The sequence below is a fragment of the Macrotis lagotis genome, chromosome 5 (assembly GCF_037893015.1).
Source record: "Macrotis lagotis isolate mMagLag1 chromosome 5, bilby.v1.9.chrom.fasta, whole genome shotgun sequence".
NCBI lineage: Eukaryota > Metazoa > Chordata > Mammalia > Peramelemorphia > Peramelidae > Macrotis > Macrotis lagotis.
This window is the reverse complement of record NC_133662.1, coordinates 183,370,183-183,386,933: the sequence shown is the minus strand read 5'-3', so window position 1 is coordinate 183,386,933 and position 16,751 is coordinate 183,370,183. Positions and strand designations below refer to the sequence as shown.

General features: G+C 37.1%; 1 protein-coding gene across 5 annotated transcripts in view; it reads left to right on the top strand.

Annotated features, from left to right (window-relative positions):
• C5H6orf118 (chromosome 5 C6orf118 homolog) overlaps nt 1-16,448 on the top strand; it is an 83,479-nt gene extending 67,031 nt beyond the window's left edge. For all 5 annotated transcript variants that reach the window (XM_074190290.1, XM_074190289.1, XM_074190293.1 and 2 more), the window contains 2 exons: nt 838-899; nt 16,086-16,448. In XM_074190290.1, the coding sequence (XP_074046391.1) occupies nt 838-899; nt 16,086-16,146 (123 nt within the window). In that variant the 3' untranslated portion in view covers nt 16,147-16,448. The remainder of the gene's footprint in view (nt 1-837; nt 900-16,085) is intronic.
• Nucleotides 16,449-16,751: the final 303 nt, after the last annotated feature.

The window sequence follows — 16,751 nt, the reverse complement described above, 5'->3', positions numbered from 1 at the left end:
GCTGTGTGGGCAAGCCACTTAACCCCATTGCCTTGCAAAAAAACTTAAAAAAATTATATGCAAGAAAGGTATAAAAATTACTGGGGAAAAAAAGGAAATTGAATTGTATTGTCTGAACCAATGCTTCATTGCTTCAATCTTAAACATTTGTTGGTCTCATGCTAATGGATGTGTTCTCTTTAAAAACTGATTTAATATTTTTCAGTGAGGATTAATTTTTTCCCTTCCACTATCTTTATTTAAAAGGAAACAAACAAAAAGAAAACTAAAACCCCTTTCAGAAATTTGCAGATAAGCAAAACAGATTCCCTCGTCCAAATTAATCCACTTCCAAAAATGTCTGAATCATTCTTCAATTTGAAGCCATCACCTCTCTCTCAGGGAATGGCTTATCATAGCTCATCCTCAGGTTTTTCCAGGATTTTTTATTGTATTGATAAGAGTTCTTAAGTCTTTCAAAGTTATTTGTTCTTTATCTTGTTGTAGAAATTATTCTGGTTATTATCAATTTATTTTGCATAAGTACATAAATCTTCTCAGGTTTCTCTAACCATACTTTTCATCATTTACTAAAACCCTATCATACTCCAGTACATTCATAACAAAATTTTCTTCAGTCATTCCTCCATTTATTATACTAGTCCCTTTAATTTTCAGTTACTTGAAGGCACGTGTATTCTTAACTTTGTCTTTAATTTGATATTATTTTTCTTTTTATATATAAATGAGCAATATCAAAAGGTAGCCTAAGTACTCTAAAAGGAAAAATAGAATTAAGTTAGTGATCTTATACGAGATCAACTGGTTCATTTACTTATTTCTGGTTATTTTTGGTAGGGCATTGAATTTAAAATCAAGGAAAACCTTGACAAGTATAAAATAAGCCCGGAAGAGCAGCGGTGAGTATGAGGAACTTAATGAAAGCAACAAGAGCAATATATATTTTTAGCAACTCACTTCATATCATATTAGACCATGCTAAAAAGCAATTTACTTGGAGTCAAAAAGATTCAGAAGCTCTCCATGATTTTTTATTTCTAGTGGACAAGTAGAAAACCTTTCTGGGTCTCAGTTTCTGTAAAATGGAAGTTTTAATACATGTACCTTCTTCATAAAATTGTCAGGAAAAGGTCAAATGAGATGGAACATTATAAGCTTTAAAGAGAAAAGCAAATAGTGGAGAGAGTACCAGATCCAGAGTAATGAAAATTTGTCTATCTGAGTTCAAAACTGTCCTCAGACACTTATCAGTTCTATGACCCTGGGTAAGTCATTTAATACTTTTTGACTCAGTTTCTTCATTTGTAAAATAAACTGGAGAAAGAATGCAAATCACTTCAGTATCTTTGCTGATAAAACCTCAAGTGGAGATATAAAGAAGCAGGTGACTGAAAAATAACAAAATCTATCAAAAGTATGAATCTATAGTCAATTTCTATCTTCTAGTAACTTATATCCTAGGATTGAGATCTACATATTTAAACAGATTCTTTTTGAGTCTTCATAATATGCTGTAGCTAATGTTTTGGAAACCTTGAGATCATTTATGTAGTTAGTTCAAAAGGCATTTATTAAATGTTTACTTTGTGAGATGCACTATGAGAAGTTCTATAGATACAAAAAAAAAGTCCCTACCCCAGGGACTCACATTCTAATAAGGAAGATAACAATTAAATAATCAAGTATATATGAGATTCATACAGAGTAGATAGAAAGTAATCTGTGCTCCCGAATAAGTTGAGATTGTGTTAATGTTTAATAAAAATTAGGGAAGCTAAGAGGTGGAAGAGCTGAGGGAAGTGGGAAGAACTTGTCATGCATGAGGGATAACAAATAACAAAAATACAGGGATGATTAATGAAGTGTTGCATGAATAAGGAATTGATAGGGATTTTCTTGGTAGAGATACCCAACTGGTTTGCCATTTCCTTCTCCAGTGTGACCCTATTTTACAGATGAAGAACTGAGATAAATGGGGCGAAGTGACTTCCCCAAGGTTACACAGCTTGCAGATGTCTGAGCCTGGATTAGAGTTCAGGTTTTCCTGACTCCAGACCTAACTCTATCACTTAACTGCGTCTATTTATAGTACATAGAGGAGGGTAAAGTGCAAGAAGTCTAGAAAAGAAGGAAGGAGTCAGGTTATGAAGAGTTTGAATGGCCAAATAAGACCTGATCTTGAAGATAATAAGGAACCCTAAATGTTTATTGAATTAGGAATGACACGATTGGACCTGCAATTTAGGAAAATCACTTTGACTTCTGAGTGAGGGATGGGTCAGAATGGAAATAAAGACTTGAATCAAGAAGGATGATTAGAAGACTATTATAATAGTTTAGGCAAGAAGTGATGAAGTCTTGAACAAGAGTCATGGTGGTGACTAGAGAGAAGGGAACCCACAAACCTAGGAAAGATGTTGTGAAGATAGAAAACACACTGTTTGCCAACAGATAAGTGGGGCCAATAAGAATGAGGAGTCAAGGAGGATGTCATAGTTGAGACTGAGTGACAGAGAAAATAATATTTGACAATAAAATGGAAGCTCAGAAAAGTAGAAGATTTGAAAGAGTAATGAGTTCCATTTGAGGCATATGGAGTTTGAGGTTGTCTAATTGTTGAAAGAAATCATTGTTCAGATAAAAGTGAAGCTATGAAGAAAACATTAAAAGCATTTTATTCAATATGTCAAGGCAGTCACCATGGCAGAGATTTAAATCAACCATGTTGTTTTTTTTTTTATAGACAAATAATCAGTTCTCATATAAGAGGAAATCAATCCTGATTTATTCATGTTTCAAGTCAGAGATAGCATTAGTGCTGCCTCAGCTTTTTTTTCTCAGGATTTTGATTGGTACACGTTAACAAAGAGAAGATGGGTAAGTGACCATGCTCAGCAGGCTAGCTAACAGTACTCATGCTGAGGGGATGAATCAACTGTAAAGAAATATGGGAGTTAAGCCTCTCCTGTAGGCTGTTGTACAGAGCCAGAGTCAAGGTTGGGCAAAACATGATCATTCTTGATTGACTCTTCATTAGTGAGCGATTTTATCCACAGCTCTTTGTTCAGAAGGTAGGTGAGCAGCTAGAGGTGCCATAGAGCAAAGAGTACAAGTTAATGGAGTATTGTATGAATAAGGAATTGATAGGGATTTTCTTGGTAGAGATACCAGACTGGTTTGCCATTTCCTTCTCCTACTGGGATAACCAATGAGGGACCTGGTCACCTTCTACTGAAGACTTGTGTATCTCATGACTTTATCATAAACTTCCTGTATGCACCCTTGTAAGCAAACATTGGCATCTAATGGACTATGTGATTGTAAGGAGGAGAGACAGAGAGAATGTGAGAGTTACAGAGGCAAAGTGTAGTGCAGAGTGCTGGACTGATCACAGACTCATCCTCTCTAAGCTAAATATTCACATTCAACTGAAGTAGTAACCCTAAGGCCAAGTGACTACTAGAAGAATTCATGTCAAGAGATTAGAGTGCTTCTCTGAGCAGGAATGGTCTGTTGCTAATTTGGGAAAGTTGGGTCAATACACAGTTGGCACCAGCAGAAAGAAAAGTAATGGGCAGCTTTAAGAGATCTGGTGTGCAGCACCACATGTAACTCATCTGAGGAAGAACACTCTCAAACAGGGTGGCTAGTGGCACAATGGATAGAGCACTGGCCCTGGAGTCAGGAGGACCTGACTTTAAATCTGGCCTCAGACACTTAATAATTACCTAGTGGTATGGTCTTGGGCAAGCCACTTAACCCCATTGCCTTGAAAAAAAATTAAAAATAATCACTCTCAAACTCAAAAACTAAACTCCAGCAGGATCATTCATCCTTCTCTAAGAAGGCATCATTTCATTCTATCAAAAAGTAAAGCACAGGGGGTAGAGCCAAGATGGAGACAAGAAGGGATCGAGTCTTAGGAGCTCTCTGATAAAATTCATCAGCTAAGGACTCTAACTAAACTTTTGAGAGACAGAACCCACAAAAGGACCCAGTGAGGCAGTTCTCCTACTCAAGGTAACCTGGAAAAGAGCAGAAAGGCTCTGCTCCCCGGGGTCGGAGGGGCGCCCACCGGAGGGGTGGCCCGCCAGAGCCAAAGAACTTCAGCCTCCCGGAGGCAGCCCCAGAGCGCTGGGAGCTGTGGCCCACAGCAGCAGGGGAGTCTCCTGAGCTGCACCCCGAGGAGCACCGGGCACAAAGTGGGGGAACAGCTGGGGACCTCTGCCAGAGTGAGCATGTGGAGCCCATCCCTCAGGGCACACAGCCAGCAGCATGGTCTTTCCCCAGCCCTGATCCAGGAAACAGAAGCAGGTGGAGCAGGTAAGCAGGAGCCCCCAGGACATGAGCCCATTGAGCTGAGGGAGGGGAGTGAAGAGAGACTGTGAGCTCTGTCCTCTGCCCCTGGAACAGGACTCTGGGGCTCTGACCCCATTCAGATCCTGATCGCACTCTAGGCGCCCCCATAGAACAGCAGCCCCCCCCCCCACCTCAGCCCTGTGGCAGAGGGAGGTGCTTATGGTCATTCACAGACCAGGAGGGAGGACAGAGCCTCACACACTGAGACCCTTGTGGGAGTGTTCCAAAAGCTCAGGAAGCACCCCCAAACCAGGCCCAGGCTGGGAAAATGAGCAAGCAAAGAAACAAAAGGAAGACTATTGAGAAATATTTTGCAAATGAGCCCAAGAAGGATCAAAATACTCAGTCTGAAGATGAGGAAGCACAAGCTCCTGCATCTAAAGACTCCAAGAAAAACAGAAATTGGGCTCAGGCTATGACAGAGCTCAAAAAAGACTTTGAAAATCAAATGAGGGAGTTGGAAGAAAAACTGGGAAAAGAAAGGAGAGAGATGCAGGAAAAACATGAAAATGAAAACAGCAGCTTAGTCAAGGAAATCCAAAAAAATGCTGAAGAAAATAGCATGCTAAAAACCAGCTTAGGTCAAATGGATAAAACAGTTCAAAAAGTTATTGAGGAGAAGAATGCTTTAAAAAGCAAAATTGGCCAGATGGAAAAAGAGATAAGAAAACTTTGAGGAGAACAAATCCTTCAGACAAAGAACAGAATTCAGGGAGATTGATGAATTTACCAGAAATCAGGAATTAATACTTCAAAACCCCCAAAAAATGAAAAATTAGAAGAAAATGTGAAATATCTCATTGAAAAAACAACTGATATGGAAAACAAACTTAGGAAAGATAATTTAAAAATTATTGGAATACCTGAAAGTCATGATCAGGAAAAGAGCCTTGACATCATTATCAAAGAATTACTACAGGAAAATTGCCCTGATATTCTAGAAGCAGAGGGCAAAATAGAAATGGAGAGAAACAACCCCTAGGAATATTATAGCCAAGTTCAAGAACTCCCAAGTCAAAGAGAAAATATTACAAGCAGCCAGAAGGACACAGTTCAAATATCATGGAGCTGCAGTCAGGATCACACAGGACTTTGCAGCAGCTACATTGGAAGCTCATAGGGCTTGGAATACAATATACCGGAAGGCAAAAGAGCTTAGAATGCAGCCAAGAATGAACTACCCAGCAAGTCTGAATGTCCTCTTCCAGGGAAAAAGATGGACTTTCAATGAACCAGGGGAATTTCAAATGTTCCTTTTGGAATGGCCAGAGCTGAACAGAAGGTTTGATCTTCAGATACAGGACTCAGGTGAAGCATGGAGATTGGAGGAGAGGGGGAAATATGAGGGACTTAATGAGGATGAACTGCATGCATTCCTACATAGAAAAATGACACTGATAATACTCATATGAACCTTCTCAGTTTATAGAGCAGGTAGAGGGAGCTTTTATAGTTGAAGCACAGGAGAAAGCTGAATTCGAAGATAAAATTTGGTGTAAAAATGGAGTCAATAGAAAAAAAGGGAAATGGAATGGGAGAAAGAAAAAGGAGAGGGGGAATAGTCCAAGATATTTCACATAAGATTTTTTTTATTACAATGAGCTATTGTAATGATATGGAAGGGGGGAGGCAAGGGGGAATGAGGGAACCTTTGCTCTCATCAGAGATGGCTATGAGAGGAAACAGCATATATACTCAATGGGGTATAGACATCTGGAGTAAGAAGGAGCGGGGAGCAGGGGGAAGGGGTGGGGATGTGAATAAAGTAGGAGAGGATGGACCATGGGGGGAGAGTGGCCAGATATAACACATTTTCTTTCTTACTTCTTGCAAGGGGCTGGCATTGGAAGGCCTGCCCAGGACCACAGGGCCAGGTGGATTCTGGGCCTAAGGGGTGGTATGGGGGCTCAGGGCTTCTTGGCCCCAGGACCAGGGATCTGTCTGCAGCACCACTCGGGGACCCTACAGCAGAGTCAGAGTGAAAGGAGAGAGAAAATATAGTACATGGTAGTGGAGAAATAAGAAAGGAGGGAGTTACGATCAGCAATGGAAATGGTGGAAAAATATGGAAATAACTTTTGTGATGGACTTATCATAAAGAATGAGATCCACCCATGACAGAGTTGTTGGTGTTGGAACAAAGACTCAAGCACATATTTTGTTATTATTATTATTTGGGGGAGTGTGCAGGGCAAGTGGGGCTGGGTGGCCTGCCTGGGGCCACATAGTGGGGTGATCTTTGGGTGTCTGGGGCCGGATTTGGACTCAGGTGCTCCTGGCTCAAGGGCCAATGCTCTATCTGCCACCCAGCCGCCCCTACTATTATTACTATTTTATTTTATTTTGGGTCTTTTTTTTCTTTCTTTTTTTTGTTTTTTGCAGGGCAGTGGGGATCGGGTGGCTTGCATGTCACACGGCTGGGTGATTGTCGGGTTTACGAGGCTGGATATGGACTTGGGTGCTCGTGGCTCCAGGGCTGGTGCTTTGTCCATTGCGCCACCTGGCCATACCTACAATTATTACTATTATTTTTTTATGTTACTTTTTTTCTTTCCCCTTTACTTTTTTTGCCCAAACAAGTCTGTCTATATTCATGGGGGAGGAGGGGTATTTTGTTTACTTGTAAACAAGAATATTTTATTAATGTAAAAAAACATTTATACAAAAGGAGAATAAAAAATAAATTAAAAAACAAAAACAAACAAAAAAAGTAAAGCACAAGTGAAGCTTTGAGAGATGCAGGTTTCTTGACTCAGTAGGAATGCAAATGCAATTGAGTTTTATGCTAATAGTAACAAAGCAAATTGTTTTTATGATGCCCTGAAGGCTATTTATGGATCAAAGACTTATGGTGCATCTCTGCTACTCAGTGCTAATTGAGTCACATTGAATAATGATAGGACATAATCCTAGAGAGATGGGCTTCCATAGTGTTCTTAACAGATCATCATCAATCAATACAGAAACCATTGATCATTTACTTAAAGTTAAAGTCAATTAGTCCCCTAGATGAAGTTCCAACTGAAGAAGAGGTTTTGAATGCCATCAGGTACTTTTCAAGTGACAAGGCACCTGGTGTTGATTCTATTCCAGTTGAGATCTACAAAGTAGGGGGTCCATTGTTCATCCAAAAGCTGACTGAAATTTTAGAGGGTATATGGCACGAAGAAGTTATTGCCCAGGTACCTCTATTGTCCATCTCTAGAATGGTAAAAGGAATAGATTATCATGTGGCAGTCTTAGAGGTATTTCTCTTAGTCATTGCTGGTAAGATTCTTGTTAGAGGTCTTCTAAATAGGCTGATCCTTCACCTGGAAGATGGCCACCTCCTGGAGAGCCAGTGTGGCTTCAGAAAGAGTCAAGGAACAATCTATATGGTGTTGCCCAACAACTCCAGGAAAATACGAGCAGAACAGAGGTCTGTATACAAGGTATGAAGATCTGGCCAAGGCCTTCAATACTGTCATTCATGAGGACTTATAGAAAATTATATCAAAATGTGACTATCCAGTTAGGTGGTGCAGTGGATACAGAACCTGTCCTGGACTCAGGAGGACCTGAGTCCAAATCTGACCTCAGACGCTTAATAATTACCTAGCTGTGTGACCTTGGGCAAGTCACTTAACCCGACTGCCTTGCAAACCCCCCCCCAAAAAAAAAATTAAGGAAAGGAAGCAGTGATCAAAGCCAACTTAAAATCCTTCAAATGCATAGTCCTCATAACTGTTTTCTGTTTAGAGCATATATCTTTTTCCAGGCTGTGGCTGAACCTTTTACTGGCATCCTTGATTTTGGAGAACTTTTCCATGCATCATAAAAGGGGGTAAAATCTTTTTTTTAAAGAAAGATTTTATTTATTTTGAGTTTTACAATTCTGCCCCCATTCTTGCTTCCCTCCCCTCCCACGAAAGACATTCTTTACATTGTTTCCATGTTATACATTGATCTCATTTGAATGTGACAATGGAAAAATCATATCCTTAAGGAAGAAAAATAAAGTATGAGATAATAAAATTACATAATAATATAACTTTTTTTTTTTCTAATTTGATGGTAATAGTCTTTGGTCTTTGTTCAAAGTCCATAATTATTTTGCTGGATACAGATGGTATTCTCCATTGCAGATAGCCCATAATTGTCCCTGGTTGTTGCACTGATGGAATGAGCAAGTCCATCAAGGTTGATTATCACCCCCATGTTGCTGTTAGGGTGTACAGTGTTTTTCCTGGTTCTACTCATCTCACTCAGCATCAGTTCATGAAAATCTTTCCAGGCTTCCCTGAATTCCCATCCCTCCTGATTTCTAATAGAACAGTAGTATTCCATCACATACATATATACCACATTTGTTAAGCCATTATTCAATTGAAGGACATTCAGTTAATTTTCAATTTTTTGCCACCACAAATAGGGCTGCTATAAATATTTTTGTGCAAGTGATGTTTTTATCCTTTATCATAATCTCTTCAGGGTATAGATCCAGTAGTGGTATTGCTGGGTCAAAGGGTATGCACATTTTTATTGCCCTTTGGGAATAATAAGGGGGTAAAATGTTATAAACATTTCTATACTCCTTTTTAGATCATAGTACCTTAGTGTATGTGACTTATTTTATCCAGCAAATTCCATCAATTTGTCTGAGCAAAATAATTTAATTAGGAATCTTCTGATCAGAGAAAAATCAGTACAGCATTAGTATAGCACTTGCCCCTTGTCATCTTCTAACCTACACAAAATCATCTCTCTTCATTTTATCCATAAGGAGAGGCAGAGACTGTTAAATGGATTGCTGGAAATCCATCAAAGCAAAAGATTATCAAATGAATGCTTACTCAGACTCAGACACATAGAATTTAATTTTAATTTCTTTACAACTCTATTGGTCTGTGATTCTTATTCAAATTATTTCTACAACTTCTTTACTCTTAACTTTAACACATACATTTTATCATAGAAGTGACTCAAAGTTTTAGTCACATAATGTTCTTCAAAGTAGGTAACTCCACATTCCTTGTACTGTTAAAAGTCTTTTTTTTTTTTTTAAATTTTATTCAGTAGAAGGCAAGATATGTTCCATTATAGGCTGAGTTGGCAAGTCATTTCTAGAAACTTGCTCCCTGGAATGACCCTAATAGACAATTCAACCTTTGCTACCACTTTGGAGATTAGTGTACTACATTACTCCTTTCTCTAATAACTAGTCTTTTTCTCTTGACATAGACACTTGATTTGGACTAGATTCTGTCCTGAGAGACTGATCTCTATTGAGAGGGATTAGGTTCTTTTCTTCTACTTTCCAATTAATTAAACTCTCCTTCCAATCACCTAGGAAAGATTTACCTGTAGTTTAGGATTCATTTCATTGTCCCAAAAAGGGAGAGTGAAAAAAATTAAATTATTTAATGTACTGTACAAATCAGATATGCTTAGGTATTTATTTCCTATACATCAAAGTAATACAAAATAATGAAGACTCGCACTTTTATTTGTAGAAAACAAACTTAAAATAGAATTTGGCAACTTATCTTAAAATTATTGTTGTAATCTTCATTATTTAAAGAAGTTCATGGGATTGATTATTAGTAATTTTATATTTAACTTCAGACTTGCATTATCCAAATCCTTCCTGGTATATTTTTGATGACAAAGTAGTTCAGATTTGGACTTATCTTCTTGATGATAGGTATCCTTGTCAATAAAACCTTCCTTCTCTTAATAGTAACTAGTTCCACTTATTGGTCCTAGAACCTCTGGATCTCTTGAACTCATGAAGTAACCTCAAATATTGGAAATACAAAGCAAAAAAGACCCCCAAGGGCTCACCTAGTTGACACTATTCTGTAGAAGGGTGGAGGAATGAACACAGCCGATTTCTCCATTCCTTTCATACTATATGTCACATGAGAAAGTCAAAGCAAGAGTGATTAAATTAGAAGCTACTTTCCATTTTAGAAATCCACGAGTCATCTTCTCTATCTCAGCAGCCAATGAGAAAATGATGCCGTCATTCAAAAAAATGGCTTTGTCCTTCTGTCCTGAGTCACAATATTGATATAAGAAGCTAGGAAGTTCATAATCTTTAAGATACCCACATACTGAATTACCGTGTCCCTGAAGTACCCAGAAGTTACCCTGAATGGCACCTATGGGTCTATGCAACTTCTATTATCATCTATCTTAGATTTCTGGGACCTTGGACCATTATATACATAAATGAGGAAGTTTGAGAAATCTTGTCTTTCTAGGAATTATAACTGAACAGTTAAAATTGTTCCAGACCACTGATTCTATGGCAGTTTAATATCCCTAAGCATTGTGATCTCCCATTCATCCATTCTACCCGATGGCAGAGTTGCACTTGAATGATCACCTACCTTCAAGTAAGGTCCATTCCCACTTATCATAATCTTGGGGAATACCCCTACCTCCCAAACAAGACTATAGTCATGGTCAGACTTTCTTCTGCAGCTCCTCTCCATTCTCACCACCATCTCTATTTCAGGTATAGATGATTTTCATAATGATTTTGCACAGGTGAGAGTTTAGGCAGCCGGTCAGTAGTTATTTCATGGTACTTTTTGGTTGCCTTTTTGGATGTAACAAAGTCTGATAATTTTTTCATGTTTTTAGTATCTTGTCTTTTAGATAAATTGCATTTTGGTCCCTTCGTGCCCTCAAATTTTTTATTGATTCTAACATGGAGCTCTTTTCTAAATAATAAAGATGATGATAATAGTAATAATAATAACTATGGGCATTTACATCTGGCAACTTTATAGTACAGTGAATAGATTTCTGGACATGAAGTTAAGAAGACTTGAGTTCAGATTTGACCACAGACATGTAATTGTTTTGTGGTCCTGGGTAAGTTTTTTTAACCCTGTTTGTCTCAGTTTCCTCATCTATAAAATGAGCTGGAGAAGGAAATGGTAAACCACTCCAGTATCTATCTATGCCAAGAAAACTTCAAATAAGGTCCTAAAGAGTCAGATGTGTCTGAAATAATAACAACAATAAATCTTTTATATCTCAACAAGGTACTATGCTAAATATATGCAAATATTTTCTCATTTGATCCTCAACAACACCCATCCTAGGAAGCAAATGCTGTTAATATCCCCATTTTACAGATGAGAAAACTGAGGCAAATGGAGTTTAAATGACTTGTCCAAGGTCACTTAAGCTTAAATAGTTCTGAGGCAGGTTTTGAACTCAGACCTATTTTGAGTTCAAACTTCACATTCTATCCACTAGCCACCTCTATATACTTGATCCAACATAGCTGTTTTCCCTGTATTCTCTTTAATGCTATTTCTACCTCTTTTATAAGAACCTCAAGGTCTGTAATATTAGGGTCCTAATATAATGATTCCAGTATCCTTGATAGACAAAAGTAAAATTGTTCAAATATTTTTTTGTAATCCCCCCCCCCAATATTTATTTTAAACCCAGCATATTGGCTTTCCATTTTCATTCTTGAATGTCCTTGGAATGATCTTCCTTAGTTAGATACCTTGCTAGGTTATATCTCATCATCATTTTTTATTTTTCTTCACAAGATTTTTCAGATGAGTTTGTTCAAACTTTTTGTTGCCTTTGCTCTCTCTCTGTCAAGTAAGTTAATGTTAACAATTCCTTTTCTGGGCTCTAAAAATGCCCTTCCTGAGCTCTTTTTTGTTCTCCTGTAGTAATTGTTTTACATTGATTTAATTTTTGGATATAAGTGGCACTATAATAGTGGTTATTGTTCCTTTCTCATCTTTCATTTTTAAAAAAACTTATTTAGATTATATAGGACTGAATCTTTTAAATTGGATAGATATAGATAGTCATCAGATATCAGGATATGCATTGGGTTGATTTGTAAAGTCTTTTAAAGTTCTTTATGAAATTTCTCTGCCATGTGATTCTTATCAACTAACATCAGTGAATAATCTGCAGTTATTTCTCTAGTGGTCCTTTGGCAAATATATTATATTGCAATAATTGATAAGAAAATAATCCTGTGAAGTATGTCCTTTTGGATATACAAGGAAACTCATTTTCTCAAATCCTTTATTTTGCCTCTTCAAAGACTGTTATCTTTCCATTTAACTGCAACCTCCTTCTTTCTTTTGGTTTCTTAAAAAAAAATTCAGCTCTTCTAGTAACATATTCACACAATGGTCATTGGACATTTTGAACACCTAGAAGTTTTTTATTAGTCAAAAACTAATTTTTAGCCTCCTTTGTCTTCTTTACTATCACTCTTCTACCATCATTGCAGAAGTGGAACTGAGCTACATAGGACTGATGGTCATTTGCAAATTGTCTTTGTTTCATGGATTCCCATTAAGAGCAACAAAGAATTCACCATTAGATGGCCAAGCTGCTCAGCTTGCTTATCCCATTGTCAGCTGAAAGTGATATTTGAGAAGAAACAGGACATAATGAAAATATAATGGTCTCATGGATGGCAGATATCTTTGATTAGAAAAGCATGCATGGCAAATGGATATGGTAAAGAATAAGCTATGATTGTAGTATGACCTGATTGACCTTTTGAAGACTATTCTAGAAGACAAAGACCATTTGAAATGAAAGTCATAATTAAAGAAAGCTATGGTATGGGAGAGGTATATTAATCTCTTCCCTTTCATGCATATTCACTTACAATGGTTGAAATAGAATGTGCTGATCTCTTTATAATAGTAGTCCCTTTATTTTTTAGATGGAGAACTGTGATTGGATAGGGGAAGTGATTTGTCAGTTCACCCAGGTTACTGGAGGCTGAAATAAGGTCTTTTTTGTCCTTTGTAGCAAAGTACACAGTAATTTTAAAAGTAATTACAGTCAAAATTGGCATGTGTTTAATACTTCATAAAGTTTGGAAAATGATTTTATGGACATTTACTTCTTTTGTTCCTCACAACAACTCTATTGGATGGTAGCAAAAAGATATTATCAATCCATTTTACAGAATAAGTAAGAAAGAAGGGTTAGTTAGTGGACAATTAGTAGAAATTCAAGGAGGCATTCAAACCCAGATTCCTACTGTTTCCTAGGGCAAATCTACCATGATGTATCTTGCTATCATTGCTAATTGCAATACATTTGCATTTATAGTGTCTATAAGATTTTCAAAATGCTTTACAATCATTATCACTTACCTTTTTTCTTGTTTTTATTTTATTTATTTACACATTACTAAAATATTCTTGTAAGAATAAACATAATACCCCCTTCCCCCCCACAAAAATATAAAAACCTCATGAGGAATAAAGTGACAAAAAGAGAAAAAAAATGTGCTTCATTCTGTGTTCCATCAGCTCTGCATCTGGAGTGGATCATATTCTTTATGATAAGTCCATCAGAGAAGTTACTTCTATATTTTTCCACAGTTGCTGTTGCTGATTGTAATTCCCTCCATCCATTCCTCCTCACTACCATCTATTATATTTCCTCTCTCCTTTCATTCTGTCCCTCTTCAAACATGTGCTGTAGGACAATCAGGTGGCACATTGGATGGAGCACCGGCCCTGGGGCCAGGACAAAAGTCTTACATTTTGAGCACCTGGAAGTTTTTTATTAGTCAAAAACTAATTTTTAGCCTCCTTTACCCTCTTTCCTATCACTTTTCTACCATCATCGCAGAAGTGGAAATGAGCTACATAGGACTGATGATCATTTGCAAATTGTCTTTGTTTTATGGATTATTTAGATTATATAGGACTGAATCTTTTACATTGGATATAGATATAGATAGTCATCAGATATCAGGATATGCATTGGGTTGATTTGTAAAGTATTTTAAAGTTCTTTATGGAATTTCTCTGCCATGTGATTCTTATCAACTAACATCAGTGAATAATCTGCAGTTATTTCCCTAGTGGTCCTTTTGTAAATATATTACATTGCAATAATTGATAAGAAAATAATCAAGCCTACATTCTACCCCAGAGACCCAGCAACCACCTAGTCATGGGGTCCCAGACATGTCACCCAATCCAAGCACCTTGAAAAAAGTAAGAAAGAAAATGTGTGTTATATCTGACTTTCTTCTCTCATGATTTACCTTCTCCTCTATCACCCATATCCCCCTTCCCCTCTCCCTGTCCCCCTTCTAGATTTCTCTACCCTATTGAGTGTATGCTGTTTCCTCTCTTTCTGCTGAGAATGAATTCCACCTTGCCTTCCCCCCTTCCATACCATTGCAAAAGCTATTTCTTGACTCTTTTACATGAAATATTTTAGTCTATTCTACCTCTCCTTTCTCTTACTCCCAGTACATTTCCATTTCACTTGTTGACTCCATTTTTACAATATATTATACCTTCAAATTCAGCTCCTTCCTGTGTCTTGTCTACATAATCTCCTTCTAACTGCTGTATTAAATGAGAAGGTTCATATGAATATTATCAGCATCATCTTCCTGTACAGGAATACACGCAGTTCATCATTAAATCCCTCATAATTTACCCTTCTCATCCACCCTCTCTATAATTCCCCTGAGTCCTGTACTTGAAGATCAAACTTTCTGTTTAGCTCTGATTGTTTCAACAGGAAAGTTTGAAAGTCTCCTGTTTTGTTGAAAGTCCATCATTTCCCCTGGAAGAGGATGCTCAGTTTTGCTGGGTAGTTGATTCTCAGTTACATTACAAGTTCTTTTGCCTTCCAGAATATTATATTCTAAGGCCTAAGAGCCCTTAATGTGGATACTGCTAAATCCTGGGTAATCCTGATTGTAGCTCCATGATATTTGAATTGTGTCCTGGCTGCTTGTAATATTTTCTCTTTGACCCGGGAGTTCTGGAACTTGGCTACTTATCATTTAATCTTCACAACAACCCTGATTTGTATGTAGGTACCATTATTACCATTATTTTTGCAGATGAGTAAACAGAAGCAGATAGAGGTGAAGTGGCTTGCCCAGGGTCACACAGCTAATATCTGAGGTGAATGTGAACTCAGGTCTTCCTGAAACTAAGTTCAGCTCTTCACCTTATGATACACTTCATCTTCCAGGAAGATCAGGAGCTAGAACTGGGGAAATAGCAGAAGTTTCCTTAGGTCGTCTTTCAAGTGATTGTACCTTTTAGAGTAATTTGTTGTAGAAATAAACACTTTACACACATTGCCTCTGAGGCAGCATTTGGGATGGGGTCTAAATGCTGGGCCCAGGTCATAAAAATATAAAATCTTTCTACTCTGTAAACTCCTGGAGGTTACTTTCCATTAAGGAATTTTGCAAGTTCCAAAGTTTTCTAAGTTATAAACCATTTTTACAGCTGCAAAGGGCTTTAGAGAATGTCATATCAAACTCTGTGATTGAAAAAATGAAATAACTGAGACCCAGAGAAAGGAAAGGTCTTGTCCATGATCACTCAGGTCACAATGGATAGAGCTAGGTTCTGAACCCAGACCAGCACTGGCTCCACTTATAAATCTAGAAAAGAATAAAGCCAAGGTTTGAACTCAGGCTTTTTTGACTTTAATTCTAGTAGCTTCTTACTAAATCACACTACCTTCCCTACCATCACATCATAGGAGGGTGTTTCTAAAGGTGATAAAACTTTTGCTATCTAGGTTACTGTAGAAATGCCCATAGAAATAAAGGTGAATAAATATTTCTAGAATACTTGATTCAAAGTAAATTATGCAAAAACAAATATTGAAATTAAAATATATTTTTATTTTCAAGACACTTTCTCCTACCTAATAGTTTTTTTTAAATTGTCTATTTAAAGGAAATTTTGGGATTTACTTGATATCCTTACAAGGTCTAAAGACTTGGAAGAATGCTACTGAGGACTTGGGAGAATGGCATGTAAACATCAAGAATGATCTTATGAAAAAATCTTTAACATCATATTGAGTACTTGGAAAAAATGGCATATGAACTTCAAGAATGATCTCATGAACAAATCCTTAATGATATATTGAACACTTGGAAAAATGACAATGTGAACATCAAGAAAGATTTCATGAACAAATCCTTAACAATATACTGAGTACTTGGAAAAATCGCGTATGAATGAAAATCAAGAATAATTTCATGAACAAATCCTTGACAATTAAATCAGTTTGGTTCCCTCCTTTTTTGTTTATCTCAGAATCAAATTCAGTATTATTTTCCTAATCACAACAAAGGAATGTATGTGTGTGTGTGTGTGTGTGTGTGTGTGTGTATACATATATATGTACGTGTATATACAAACACATGTTGTGAAAATATTTTGTGAATTTTTTTCTGCTTTTCTTTCTGTAAATATTTGTAATACTATATCTATAGAATCTTGGGAAAGACAACTATTTCATTTAATAACTTTCCTTAGGGAAAATAACTTGCCTTTTCATAAGTAGGAAAATTATCATAAATGTAATACAGGTCCAATTCATTTTGAATATTTGCT